We start from the raw sequence: 13,420 nt of genomic DNA on the forward strand, positions 1-13,420 counted from the left end.
ATTGCATGATTCTAGAAAGAACACATAACATAGCCTTTATTGAGCTAAGCTAAAAGTGCTTGTAGAGATTTCTGAAATAAGCAGATTTGGTTCTGTATTTCTGGCCTGCACAAGGTGACCAGACTGTGTTTTTCAGTATAAGTGTGTGCATAAATGTATTCGGGAAGTTTGATTAAATGCTCTTTTTTTCTTTTTGTCATTAGCTCTTTGCATGTGAACACTAGCTCTGTCCTCAGTTGTGAGATGCTCTACATGTTTGAGGTGACAGCATCTGGTCATGGTGGTTACAGTGACAAAATCTGCAGTAAGTAGAACTTCATTTAGGAATGCTGAATGCTTATATGCTATTAAATGGCCACAATTCGCAAGAATTTGACACACTTCAGAATGTCTTTCCTAAAGGACTCTTAAGTTTATGCACTGAATGCAGTTTCTTGTGGCTACTGTATATTGTAATGCAAAAATCTAATAGGAGCTTGTATAAAAACTTACGATAAATTACTGTTTAGCTACACGAATTCATTTTGAGTTGCTCTAAAAGTTTATTTCAGCTCTTTTTTTCCTTTCTGTTGTGTAATGGCCGCCTTCCCTTTTTCCAGAGGCCAGCTTCTCAGCTCTGTGTTTAGCCCAAGGGCAGACTCCCTGGAGAGGTTGGTGATGGCTGTGGAGGTGTGAGCCTCTGGTGTGGTTGGGAGGCCTGGAGCTGCAGGAGCCTTCCTGCACAAGTGTCAAGTCAGCAAAGGGAAAAAAAATCATTTTGTAGCAGAAAAGTATTAAATTCTTCAGTGTGAATAGTAGGACCAAAGGTTTGCAGGGCTGCGCTGGTGCTTGTGGTCTTGCTGCCACCCCAGTGTGTGCTGCCTGTACGCTACTGGTGTCTTTTGCAGTCGTAATTTTTCTGTGTGTGTGAGCTATGCAAGCTCTTGGCTCACATCTTGATCCGCCTGTCTGCTCTTCCTCATATCCACATTGTTCCTCCCTAACTCCTACAAAATGCTCTTTGTGGATTATTTTGACTAGGACATATTTTTCTAATCAGGCAGTTGGCTGGCGCTGCTGCACTGCCTCAGACTGTGGCGGTAGACATTGCTTGAACCTCTGCCTGAGCCCACGCTCACACACGATTACCATTTTATTGCAGCATTCCCAGTCGTGATTATGTCTGCATGAACTCACTCTGTAAAGGCTTTTTTCCCCAAAGGTATCAGCCTGCTCCCAAAACCAGACTGCTTCAGCTCTCATCTTTTCTGTAACAACTTCTGTTGGGCAGGAGGAGAAGAGAAACAATCTCCCACCTCCACCCGGACCACCACTGGGGCTGTAACTGCTGTAACTCGAGTCTGTGCCACCTCAGCAATGTGGCCATGCTCTAGAAGCTTGGCCTGACCTCCTTGCTGTGCAGGAGTCCATTCTGTACTGGAAAGGATGGGAAGAAACTCCTAGTGCCGCCTGTTACCTGCCGTAGCTCAGGCATACTCCTGAGGTACAGTGTGTGGATTTAGGAGCTGATTCCCAGATCCCAAGAGCTACCTCCTTACAGTAGGCAGAAAGAAGCCTGGAGCTTTGTGAAGGGATGCAACGACAGCAGCCTGGCTGAGGAGCCTGAGCGCACCTGTGAACATGTGTTTCTGGTGCTCAAAGAACTTGGGTCAGATGTTTTTAGAAACAAAACAAAAACAGCAAAGCTGTGTCTACTAATGCCCATTGCTTGCAGAAAGATGAGGGAGCTTGCCTCAGACTGGGTGACTTCTGCCTCAGTTGTAGTACTTCATTCTCACATAAGGCTGCTGTGTTGGGCTGGACCCAGGTCTCCTGTTGAGGAAGTGACCCCTACTTGGTGTATAAGAAGTGAAAGTTGAGGTGCTGTCGGCTCAGGCCTAACAATGTCAGTGAGAGATGCTCCACCCCCTAATAAAAGCCCAAGTAATTTCACCAAAGCTTTAGCAAATGCTGCTATTTGATACTTAGCAGCTTCAAGGACCCTGGCTGACTGTAAGGGCCTTCACAGGCCCTCGCCCAACCGGTGCGATCACACAGAGTAAACCTAGGCTGCACTTGACACATTTAGTTGCCTGTGCTCCTTGCCCAGTCAACTTGACCCCATGTCCCATTATCTACCCCAGTGGCTGAAGGCAGGAGGACTGTTGTGCTCTGCTGTGGCACCACAGCTGCCTTGGGCAGGTGCAGACCCTAAGCGGTCCTCCCCAGGCTTCAGGCAACTGAGGGCTGTAACACTACTGGAAAAAGGTCAAAAGCTTCTCTTAACATCACATTTCACATGTTTGTGATCAGCTGCAAGTAGGGGTGGTATTCATCTGTGGCTGTGCACTACAACCATGCAAACCCTGTACACAATAAAACCTCAACACCAAGGCAGATGTAATCCCACAGAAAGTTGTAGTGAGCAAGGACTGCTTTCCACTCCCTAGAGAATCCAGGGCAGGGAGAGCTGCTCATTTATGTGTACAGCTACTTCAGTCTAGCACTCCCAGCTCTGCACAACTTCTCACTGCAGCAGATGAATGTCCTGTCCGCCCCCGCTGTGTCCCTGTGGTAGCGAGGTGGTTACTCACCTCTGCAGCTTCCAGCCCTGCTCTGCTCTCAGTGAAGCCATTGTGTCTCTACCCAGCTCCCGCCCAAGCACTCCAGTAACAGTATATGTAATTAACTTTTCACAGCTGGCAGCAGAGGTAACATCTGGCTTGGAGATATGTCAACAAGCAAAGCTTTATTGAATTGATACACAGTATGAAAAGTGTGGTACAAAAAGCAAGGAAGAAAGCAGTGTTTCGAAAGAAATCATCTAAAGGTATGGCCCAAACACTACAGTCAACTAGCATCTGTTTTACAGTAGTTAGTAACATCTTGGAAACTTTCCTTTAGCTGAATCTGAGCAGAGCTGTGCAGGTTGCGCTGTGCTCCCTCACTGGGCATGAACGAGGGCTCCTGCTCCCTGACCATAGCCGAATCCTTTAGGGCCAAAGTTCTTCGCGTAACAGCCTGCAAGAGAGAAGTGCTAGTAGGAGCGGAGGCTTCTGAGCTGTTCCTGAAGAGCAGCATTTCTAGGTTAAGCCACTTTACTCATCAGAACACTGGAATGCAAAGCAACCCTTAAAAGCCTTTTTTGGGTAACTGCCATGGCTGAACACCCACATCTCTTTTGTCAGGGTAGTTCCTGCTTTGGGTGATGCTCAGTGAAAGCATTTCACATGCCAGCTCTGCGACTGGGTACATGTCAAAGCATGCTATCACCCAGCCACGGTGTGGGTCACCCACAGTGTCACAGGAGGTACAGCATGGTGACTGCTACCAGTGTGTGCCCTCTGGTTTGCTCCCTCACCTAAGGGCATGGGCTGCTGCTACACAGCTCAGTAAGTCCATGTCCAGTCAGGCTTTCCATACGTATGCTGCATCAGCAGCCTCAGAACTAGCACATTGCTTGGCTCCACTGCTGTGACCTACAGGCTATTTCTGTCATCTTGACAGGAGCCTGGAAGTTTCTTGAAATGGGAATAAATTCAGCCTCTGATCTTGTAACACATTACCACAAGTGTGACCAGCAGGTCAAGGGAGGTGATTCTGCCCCACTACTCTGCTCTCATGAGACCCTACCTGGGGTACTGCATCCAGTTCTGGAGCCCCCAGCACAAGAAGGAGGTCAGGCTGTTGGAGCAGCTCCAGCAGAGGGCCACAAAAATTATCAGAGGGCTGGGGCATCCCCCCTATGAGGACAGGCTGAGAGAGCTGGGGCTCTTCAGGCTGGAGAGGAGAAGGCTTGAAGGAGACCTTATAGCAGCCTTCCAGTACCTGAAGGGGCCTACAGGAAAGCTGGGGAAGGACTTCTTAAGAAGGGCAGGTAGTGATGGGACAAGGGTAAATGGCTTTAAACTGGAAGAGGGTAGATTTAGACTAGATATTAGGAAGAAATTCTTTACTGTGAGGGTGGTGAGACACTGGACCGGGCTGCCCAGAGAGGTTGTGGATACCCGCTCCCTGGAAGCATTCAAGGCCAGTCTGGATGAGGCTGTGAGCAACCTGGTCTAGAGGGAGGAGACCCTGCCTATAGCAGGGGGTTGGTACTAAATGATCTTAAAGGTCCCTTCCAACCCAAACCATTCTATGATTAAACAATTGTCTTTATTTCTTTCCTTACCTTTACAGTAGATTTCTCCCTCTTTTTCGGTTAGGGTCGTAGATTCTAGACTTTTCCCACACTTGGCACATCGGAAGCAGTTCTTGTGCCATGGCTGGGGGAGAAATGGAAAAGATAGTTTAAATACACAGAATCCCTCTGTTTTTAAAAAAGCACTGACTAGAGATGACTACATCAGAATTGTTTACTTATACTGGTGCAATGAAAACCAGTTGGAGTGCATGCACCAGTAGCTATTTAAGAGTGTCTGTATTTTTGGATGACACAAAGGCCTGAATTCCACACTGCCTCCTGCTCCGAGAAGTATTTTGAAAGGTCTGAGCTTGTCCTAATCAATTCTGATCTTGGCTGTCGGTAGTAAGCCAGACAGCTGGCAAAATGCATTGCACAGTGCTACGTGGTGCCTGCAGAGAACATGCCCATTCTGCTGAAACATTTAGCCCTTCGTGAGCTCTATGAGAAAAAAAATTATTCCCTCGTCTGGAGGGAGAGGGCTCCTGTAGTTTGAGGAGGTACTGAAGCTTTACCTCTGAAAAACAGGGTGAGGGCTCCTCACCCAGAATTTCCATCTCAAGTTCAAAAAAACTGAAGACTAGATTGAGTTGAGCATTTCTCACTCTGAGACATACACTGTTAGGGAACCGACTGCGGCATGGTTTCCTTGCTATCTTCAGGACAGCGTGCTCCAGGAAGCCTTCATAACATACTTTGCTCACTTTGAAGTTCATTGAGCAGATGGGTACAGAAGACACATTCCCTTACCTTCCCAGCACCTATGACCTTCTCCGCCGCATAAACAGAATCCCCACACCGAGAACATTTCTCTGCACCTCCAAACTTCTGAGCGAATTTTGAAGTGTTTGGGTTTGTGGTGGGTCGGTGAGGAGAGGGTGTGCTGAAAGAAAGAGGACATTTTGTTTTTGTAGTTCAAGGGCTCTGGCTCTTCCCGACAACACAAACCATGCACGTGCAACACACAGAAAAGAGTACAGTACTTTTTCAAAATTGGAGAGGTGCTTACCAAGCAAATCTTTCTCTTTTTTTCCTACCATGCTTCAAAAGATCCTAAGGAGCTACTGGAAAAGCTGGTTTTCCAAGGGCCCTTCACCTTTTCACTGCTAGAAACGTGCTGATACCAAGGCCTGTATCAGGACATGGATTCATTTAACCTTAGCAAGCTAAAAACAATAATGTTAAATTCCTGTCATCTGATCATATCTGGAACCTGAACTGATCAGTGACACTGAACTACAGAGCTATTTAGCATCTCTGGATTTGCTCTGGCAGGACAGCATGCATCATACAAATTCAAGCAACAATTTGGGAACTTGCATGAAATCGGCTGTGAGGCATAGCTCAGGTGTTTTCCACATGCTTTGCTTTAGAGCAAGAACTTAATCAGCTTAGGAACATTTACGGTTTAATAAGCCGTTTGGTTTTGGCTATAATTAAGCCCCAATAGTTCTTCATTTACCAATTAAAAACTCGTTCTTGTAGCCTCAGATCTGCAGCTCCCTGACTCCCATCTCTGCACAAACCTGCCGAGCAGCTGTATTTGCAGCTTATTTAAGAGAGCATCCCCAAACCCACTGGGGTGCCAACCAGCCAAGGGCTCCTGCAGAACCATCAGTGGGTCAACAATCCCATCCCACTGCATACAGCTTGCTTCTTGTGTTCTCACCTGAATTAATGCCTGCTCTTACAGGCCTACCCAGAGTCACCACACAGCGTTTGTGCATTGCTGGCTAACTGCCCTGCACTGGGTTACAACAGGGAATTTTGCAGCATTTCTGTTCCAGGTGGCATGAATTAGACAAAATCCAGCCTAAAAAACTCCTGAGAGAGCACTGCTGGAGAACACAGCTCATGCATGCCGTGCCTCAGTTAACTCACCTCTCAGGCTTGATCCCCAGTCTCTCTCCCCTGTCCATGTTCAGCGTGCCTGCCCCTTGCCCATAGCCATAACCCTTCGGGCCGTATTTCTTCCCATAGCAAGATTTGCAGTAAACTTCAGCATCGTGAATGGCTACAGTTGTGCTGTCCAAGTTCTTCCGGCAGACCACTGGAGGGAAAAAAGTTAAATGTAGTTGAGCACCCATTTCCACCAGCACACACATAAGCCAGAAGTCAAGCAAGTGCTGCTAGGGGTTTCCTTGTCCACAATGCTTCCATTAGGCTGTGGGACTACTGGAGATTTGAAGTGGGTTGTCTTTTGAGTTAGTGAATTATGTGTAGCCTCATAAAGGGCTCTGTTCCCTCCACCTTCCCAGGGCTGTGCTCAGAAACCCAGACAGTGCAGCCAGCAGTTTGATGCCATACAGTACAGAGCAAATCTGTGCATGAGAGTCCCTGTCCCACCTTTTTGCCCAGGGTAGGGCTTCACCCTGCCCAGTGCTGGGTAGGGGCACAGCTGGTACTGTTTCACAGCTGTCACCAGAGGGGCCTCGCTTTTCTGGCATTCATAAATCGTCCTTCAGCACAATGTAAGCACCCTGCTCCCCTGCTCAAGGTTACAGTCGAAGGCTGAACTATTTCCTGCTTCTTCTTAAACCTTCTTTTGTAAACCCAACTGACATACTCTCAGTGTGCAAAGGCATTTTGCTGTGATGAAGAATGTGGATTGGGGAAAAAAAAAAATCTTATGAATTTTGTGTTCAAAAAGAATTTAAGGTCTTCAAAATACATGGCAGCCTTTGCTTATGGCGTTCATTAGCTCCAAGGCTCTTTTTATAAGACACAAATATCCAATAAGTAAATCAACTCGTGCACGTTTGTTAGAGCATGCAGACTTTAACCCCAGCAGAATTATCCACTAGGCAAAAGCAAACACGGAGTCAGACACACTAGAGCCATTGTCTGACTGTAAGTTCCAGGTTTCTTTTAATAGAAACTCCCATAAAAGGCTGAAAATGAGGCAGCCGAGACATCTGATTTTTCTGTGGCTGCTGTAGAGCTGAGGAAAAGGAGTGTAGGTGCGCCCAGGCTCCCATGCCAGCCCAGTGTGCTGACGTTATGCAGATTAATGGCAAATCAGACCAAGGGACCTGGCTGCAGCCATGGCTCATAGAGAGGGCTAAACCTGAGCTCTGTCTGCAGGCACTGAGCACCAGCAAGCAAGACGAAACAATACTTCGTGTTTCTCATAAGGTAAAGTTCTGTGACTCGGTCAGACAGGCTGCTGGTTTGCAAAGCATTCAAAACCATAAAGTGACCCTTTGTTTCTTTCATCTAATCAGAAGTCTTTTCAGCAGAGAAAGCTGTTTTCAATGCCTCAGCGGACTTGTTGGCCGGACTGGAGAATAATGCTTTGGGCTCCTTTCATCTGAAATAAGCCACAGGCCCCTGTGCCAAGAGAGCCTCAGCTTTTGGCCGTGCTGAAGCTTCGACAGCACAGCAATGCCCCAAGCACGTCTCACCCGCGCTGTGCCGAGCGGTTAGGACAGCACTCCTCCAGGCACACAGCACAGGCTCCCCTTGGGCACTGCACACCTGCAGGTGTCCGGCCCAGTATGAGATGGCCACCACAGCCCACTGCTGCAGGCCTGAGCTCTGCTGGGGTGGTTCTGGTGGGCCACGAGGGCAGTACTTACTGCAGAGGAAGCAGCAGCGGTGGAAGCTCCGTCCGTCACACTGCACCTCCTCAGCATGGTAGACCGTCCGGCCGCAGGCGCCACATTTGTTGCCACCTCCCCAGTTCGGCATGGCGGTGCTGCGGGGCGGAGAGCTTCGTTAGCTGCACTGACACGGTGTCCTTCAGGGCCCTGCCTCCATGCTGGGATTTTGTGCTCCCTCAAACACCACCTGCCGCACCTGGCTGTCAGGCACGAGCTTGTGATTTCACCAAGTGTTTAAAAACCTGTGCTTCCTCAGAGCAGCCCCTCAGCTGGGCCAAAGGCCCCGACAGGCCCAAGGGAACAGTGGCCGCTGCCTCCCAGTAGTGAGGAAGGCAGATTACGGAGCCCACGAGACAACTCCCAGCGCATGCTCAGGGCTTTCAAAGTTACGTAAACTGGATATGCACAAATTACACTTTCATGCACAAGGGCTTTACCATACCTTGAGCTAACATCCCCCAGATGGATGTAATTTCAGTTTCTATGCTTCATTAGCTCCGGGCTTCTCACTGGTGGAAGCAAACCAACTGTGCCAACAACAGCATTTTGTTTTACTGCGGGGCCCGTCACTCGGAATGGAGCACAAGCCAAAGTTCAGCCCACTGGAGAACCACTTGCTGGGGCTGCAGGAGCATTCTGAACTCCTCCAACATCACTCCTAGGCTTCAAAGGGGCTGAAGGGGGATTGTTTTCCAGGGACCCAATTACTGTTACACAAACCGGCTTTACCGGACAGGTACAGGAGCCAAAAGCAAGTGTCCTAGGCCCTGCAGCTGCTGTAAGAGGCAGCAGAGCTCTCTCTCACGCATGATCTGCAGCAGGTCCAGGAGGCTGCTAAAGAGGGACAGACACTGACATCTGAAGCTGCAGCCCTAGCAGCAGTCTCCTACGTGAAGCCAGGAGCAACACTGTCCCATCCCAGCCTGCCCCACTCCCCTGTCCTCATGCCGTTCCTCCACCCAGCTTGACTGGGATATCCCCCTCCTCCTCAGCAAGTCTCATGAGCTGGCCTGGGCTGAAGCACCAATGCAGAGTACCTTTGGCTTTTAGGGGGCTTCCTCCCCCTGCCACCACCAAGGCTATGAGCTATCTGCCACACTCCCCTGCTGGCACTGCTCCCTCCTGGTGCACAGATGGGTTCCTGTGGGCACCCAGCTCCTCAGGACTCATAAATCCCAGCACAGAGCACAAACTGTGCTAAGCCAAAACAAAGGGAACCACCTCACCCGTGCTCCAGCTGAGCACCCTGATCGGGTCAGCAGTTTTGGGTATGCAACGAGGGCTGCATGGTTCCCAAGTGTGACCCAGTGCCAAGCGTCTGATAAAAGAGCTTTGTTCCAGATATGCAAGCAGCCATTTATGGCATGTGGGAAAATAAGATTAGTTTATTAATGTGAACTGGGGCATCACTGGTACATTCCTAACCAGAGGCTTAGGAAACTTCCTCAGAGTGGCTGAGCAGTGCCATTTACAGCATTGACACTAATTACTGAGATATTCCTTTGTTCAACGCTTCCACAGGATTAACACCATTACCGCTTGTGGTTTAGCACTAATACTCCAACCAAGCTCATAAAATTAGTTTTATGACGTTTACCACTTTGCCTCTGTCATTCTTGGCACAACCGTAGAGCCTAAAAATTAAGATTCCATTTCTTTTATCCCAGCGTTTGGCCGTGCCACCGCACAGCAGCTGACATCAATCACGGCAGACAGGATCCTCAGTTAGAGGGAACACGGGCTGCGCAAAGCTTCGCAAAGGGAACCCGTTAACTGGAAAAAAAGCGGAGAAGAGACTCCTTTCCACTTTATATGCTCTCCAAAGCAGAAGTGGTAGGAATTTGGCTCAAGAACTACTTCTGTCTTTTCCTCTCACCACCCCCACGCTCACGTCCCTTTCTGCATTTACTTTAGCTTAAACTATTCTAATCACTCTGCTAACAAACCATTATCTGGTTTCCACGCGCACTCGATCTGAAGACCTTGCTCGGGTTTCCAGCTTCGCCCCAGGTTTCCCAAGCAATACTGGGCGACACAGGGTGCAGCCCCTCCCTCCCCTCCCCAGGGGGAAGGAGTATCGAAGGATCCAGCAACCAGGAGCCAGCTCCAATACCGTGATAAGGGCGCTAGGAATTCGTTAGACAAAAAGAAAAAAGGAACTGAAGTCAGCACTTCACGGTGACCTTGCGCTCTTCCACAGAAGAGACTTCCACTTATCCTCCTCACACCGTTCCCGTGCCAGCTCTCGTGGGAAGGACGGCAGAAGCTTTTCGGTCAGCCAGCAGCAAGGGCTGCCCCGGGGCAGCAGTGCCTGGGAATTACAGGTTGTAGGACAGCACGCACCCATGCCCACCAGCTGCTGGCAGTGGGGTGCAGAGGGCTCCACAAGGAGCAGGTCCCAGCCTCACACCCTGCCCAAAGGCAGCTCTGCTTGCTGAAGGCTTCTTGGCTAGTTCAGGCAGGCCCCCAGGGAGCTCTGCAGCTGTAATTAAGCAGCCAGGTGATCTCACTGCCAGCACAAGCAGCGCTGACTTAAGAGTGCAGGCGTGTTGGCAGCCGCTTTCCTGCGATAAGAAATCCCTGGCTTCTGCAGCACTCGTGCCCAGCCAAGAGGAGGCCACAGTACCCAGCCGGTGCTCTGCATGCAGCTGGCTACTTCAGCTGCACCATCCTTTCCAGTGCATTTGTTAGCAGAGAGTTTACATACAAGACAGCTCGAATAGCCACAAGACAAACACTGAGGAATTTCCAGCCATCCGGTTATCTTTAAAACACATAAAATTGCTTTTCCAGCTACCCATCCCAGAGCCAAACGTAGCAAAGCTGCGCTCCTTCAGCAGGGCATGCCAAGCACTGCCGGGCACAGCACGGTGCCCCCAGCTTCGCCCCCTAGCTCCCCACGCACCGAGGTCAGCTTCACCCTCCGCAACAAGCGTCAAAACCAAGGCTGGGAAGCCGAACTGCGTGCTGCCGGGGGCCCGCCAGAGGCAGGAGGGGCGAAGAGAGAGATGAGGGCTCCCTCCCCGACCCCCCTCGTGTCCCCTATACAAGCACCCCGGGATGAGGCGGGCGGCGGACACGACACGACCGGACCCCACAGCGCTACTCACCGCGGGCTGCGCTCGGCACCTCTCGGCACGGCGCGGCCCCGCAGCCGCTTAAAGCACCGGGGCGGAGCCACCGCGGGCCCAGCCCCAGCCAGCCATCTCCTTCCCATTTATTATTGATTTTTTTTTTTTTTTTTCCATTTTCAAAGGATTGTGAATGATGGGCTTGTGCCCGGTTTGCGCTCAGCGTGGGTTCCTGTGGGGTAAGATGGTGCTGGCTGTGAGGGAGGCTGAGCGGCTGACCGTGTCAGAGCCAACATTCTGCTGCAGGTTTTGAGGGCGCACAGAGAGCAGCGGGAGCTTTAGTCACCGCTGTTTCATGGCCTGGAGATAACGTTAAGGGAGAGGACCTCTCCAATTCAGGAAAACAAGGGGTGAATGAGAAGGAAATTCTTGCTGTGACTCAAGGACCATGCTGCTACAATATGAAACTCTTCAGTGCTGCCACATCCAAGGAGTACTTTTGTCACGTCCAGTAGTCAGTCGGAGCAGCTAGGAGAGACACAAGCGCATTGGTGTGCCCACTGCTGTGGGAACTGTGTTAAGGAATCCACTGCTGCAGCGCTCAGGGATCCCCCCTTGGAACGGAGGAAACCAAAAACAAGAGGGGAAATTTTCACCACATGTTTTATTTCTATTGAAAATGACTATTTCTTGCAGCACACTTTATAGATATATAAAAATATGCATAAATATTATGTCTGAATCTGTGCTTATTTATATGTCTATATATTACAAGTATGCAAAGATCTGTCTGTGTATACACACATACTCTATCTCCTCAGAGATCTCTTCTCGGTCTCTGTCCTTCCCGAGGCCGTGGTTCAGAACCACTTAAAGATAACGCATGCATCTGACCCTGCTGCATTCCTCCCCTTCACCCTGTTACCCTGAGCCTCCTCCTGGTCCCTGTCAGCCCTGCTGCCCCCTGCCCACCCCCAGCCCCCAGCACAATGCCTACGCCCACTGTGAGCTCCTTTTTCCAACTCACTTGTCCCAAACGCCGGGCGCTGATCCTCCTCACCCCCAGCCCCACGCCGGGTGCCCGCACTCAGCTGGGCTCCTGGTGCCTGCCAGCTTCTCTCTGACTTGTGCTGCTTTGAGCTTAGAAGTCTGTAATTAGGTCAGTTTGCTCTGAGAAGCGGCACTGAGGTGTATCAACAACTCCCGCTCGCTTCTCCTATCGGTTGGACAGCTCTGGCATGCGGGGCCTGTGAGCAGGGGCCACGCTTCTGCTTGCTTCTGTTTGGAGGCCACGGGCGAGCCTGCAGCTGTGCGAAAACCTGTCCTCCCTTCCCCTGTGCAAGTGACCCAAAGCGTGTTTACCCACTGCCTTCACCTCAAAACAACGTCCTCTGTTTCAGCCCTCTGTTCTGTAATCTTATGTGAAAGTTGCTCCCCTTGTTTTGGGGACTGAGTGGATGAGCAGACTGTCTGGCCTATTTACTGCACTGTCACACATCACTGGCCCCAGGCCTTTCCATCCGCTAAACACCTTCCACTCACCTGGGATTATCTTATCCTTGTTTGATCTTGTTGGTGTGGTCCCACAAGTCTGTTTACAGCTCAGGTGATCTGCTCGCTCCCTCAGTGCTCCCTTGCTTATCCTTGCTGTTGTGTTACATGCATTTATTTTAGGTGGTTCCAATTTTACTTTGCGGGGGGCTTTAGTCATATTCTGTTACATTTTTTTTTCGAGACATCATTTTAACAAAATGCTCATGCCACAGATAGAGCTTTACCTTGGCTAATTTCTCACCCACGCGTGCCCTTAGTTAAAAGGGATTTTGAAATGAGCTCTGTGCAACATCAGATAGCAAAAAGCAAATTCCTGCTCAGTTACCCACAGCCCTGTTCTAGAAGGACATGCCTATTTAATTAATTTCTCTGTTTAAATATTCCTGTATCTCAGTACTGCCATACATTTTTTTCCTATTGTAAGCACAACAATGATTATCTGATGAAGTTTGCACAAAGCAGTAAAAATGTAGCAGGCAATTCTAGAGTTTGCCAGAACCGAGCCTTTTTGAATCAGATGTTTAAATCCCAAATAGAGACCTCACAGACATCCAGCATGAGAAGGCTGTGCTGTCAAAGCTCATTGCTTTCCTTATCATTGGCCTTGTTTGCCTAGAAGTTATAAGAAACAGCAGTTTGGTCATCCAACAAACAACACGATCCAACCTAGCGCTGTTTTATGAACTACAGTTACCAAGTCTGGGTGCTGAGGTTTCGGATGGCGGTTCCTGAGAAGCCTAGCAAAGCACAGGCTCCATTCCAGTTGCCAGCTCAGCAGAACGCTAATACCTGCACCAGTAATGATGTCACCTTCCTGGCAGGAGGCATAATCTAGGTTGAAAGTATCGATTTCTTTAATAAAGCTTGATTTATTCACAGTACGCTCACACAGCTGGATTATCCCTCACATCTTGCCAGGGGAAAACCTGCAGACGAGGGCTTTGGTAATCCCCGGGATGTACAAGCTCTGCTGCTGACTGACAATTTCATTAGTGCAGGACAGAACATGAGGACCCATGTGACTCGTT

The 13,420-nt window shown here is 49.6% G+C and overlaps 1 protein-coding gene across 1 annotated transcript; it reads right to left on the minus strand.

Moving 5' to 3' along the window:
- Positions 2,692-10,995, minus strand: CSRP2 (cysteine and glycine rich protein 2). Its single transcript, XM_021385225.1, has 6 exons — positions 10,878-10,995; positions 7,744-7,862; positions 6,047-6,215; positions 4,916-5,048; positions 4,154-4,247; positions 2,692-3,000 (listed from the first exon to the last, which is right to left on the minus strand). The coding sequence occupies exons 1-6, from the start codon at positions 10,982-10,984 to the stop codon at positions 2,924-2,926; spliced, it is 699 nt and encodes a 232-aa protein (XP_021240900.1). The 5' UTR covers positions 10,985-10,995; the 3' UTR covers positions 2,692-2,923.

This window comes from Numida meleagris, chromosome 1 (genome assembly GCF_002078875.1).
Source record: "Numida meleagris isolate 19003 breed g44 Domestic line chromosome 1, NumMel1.0, whole genome shotgun sequence".
NCBI lineage: Eukaryota > Metazoa > Chordata > Aves > Galliformes > Numididae > Numida > Numida meleagris.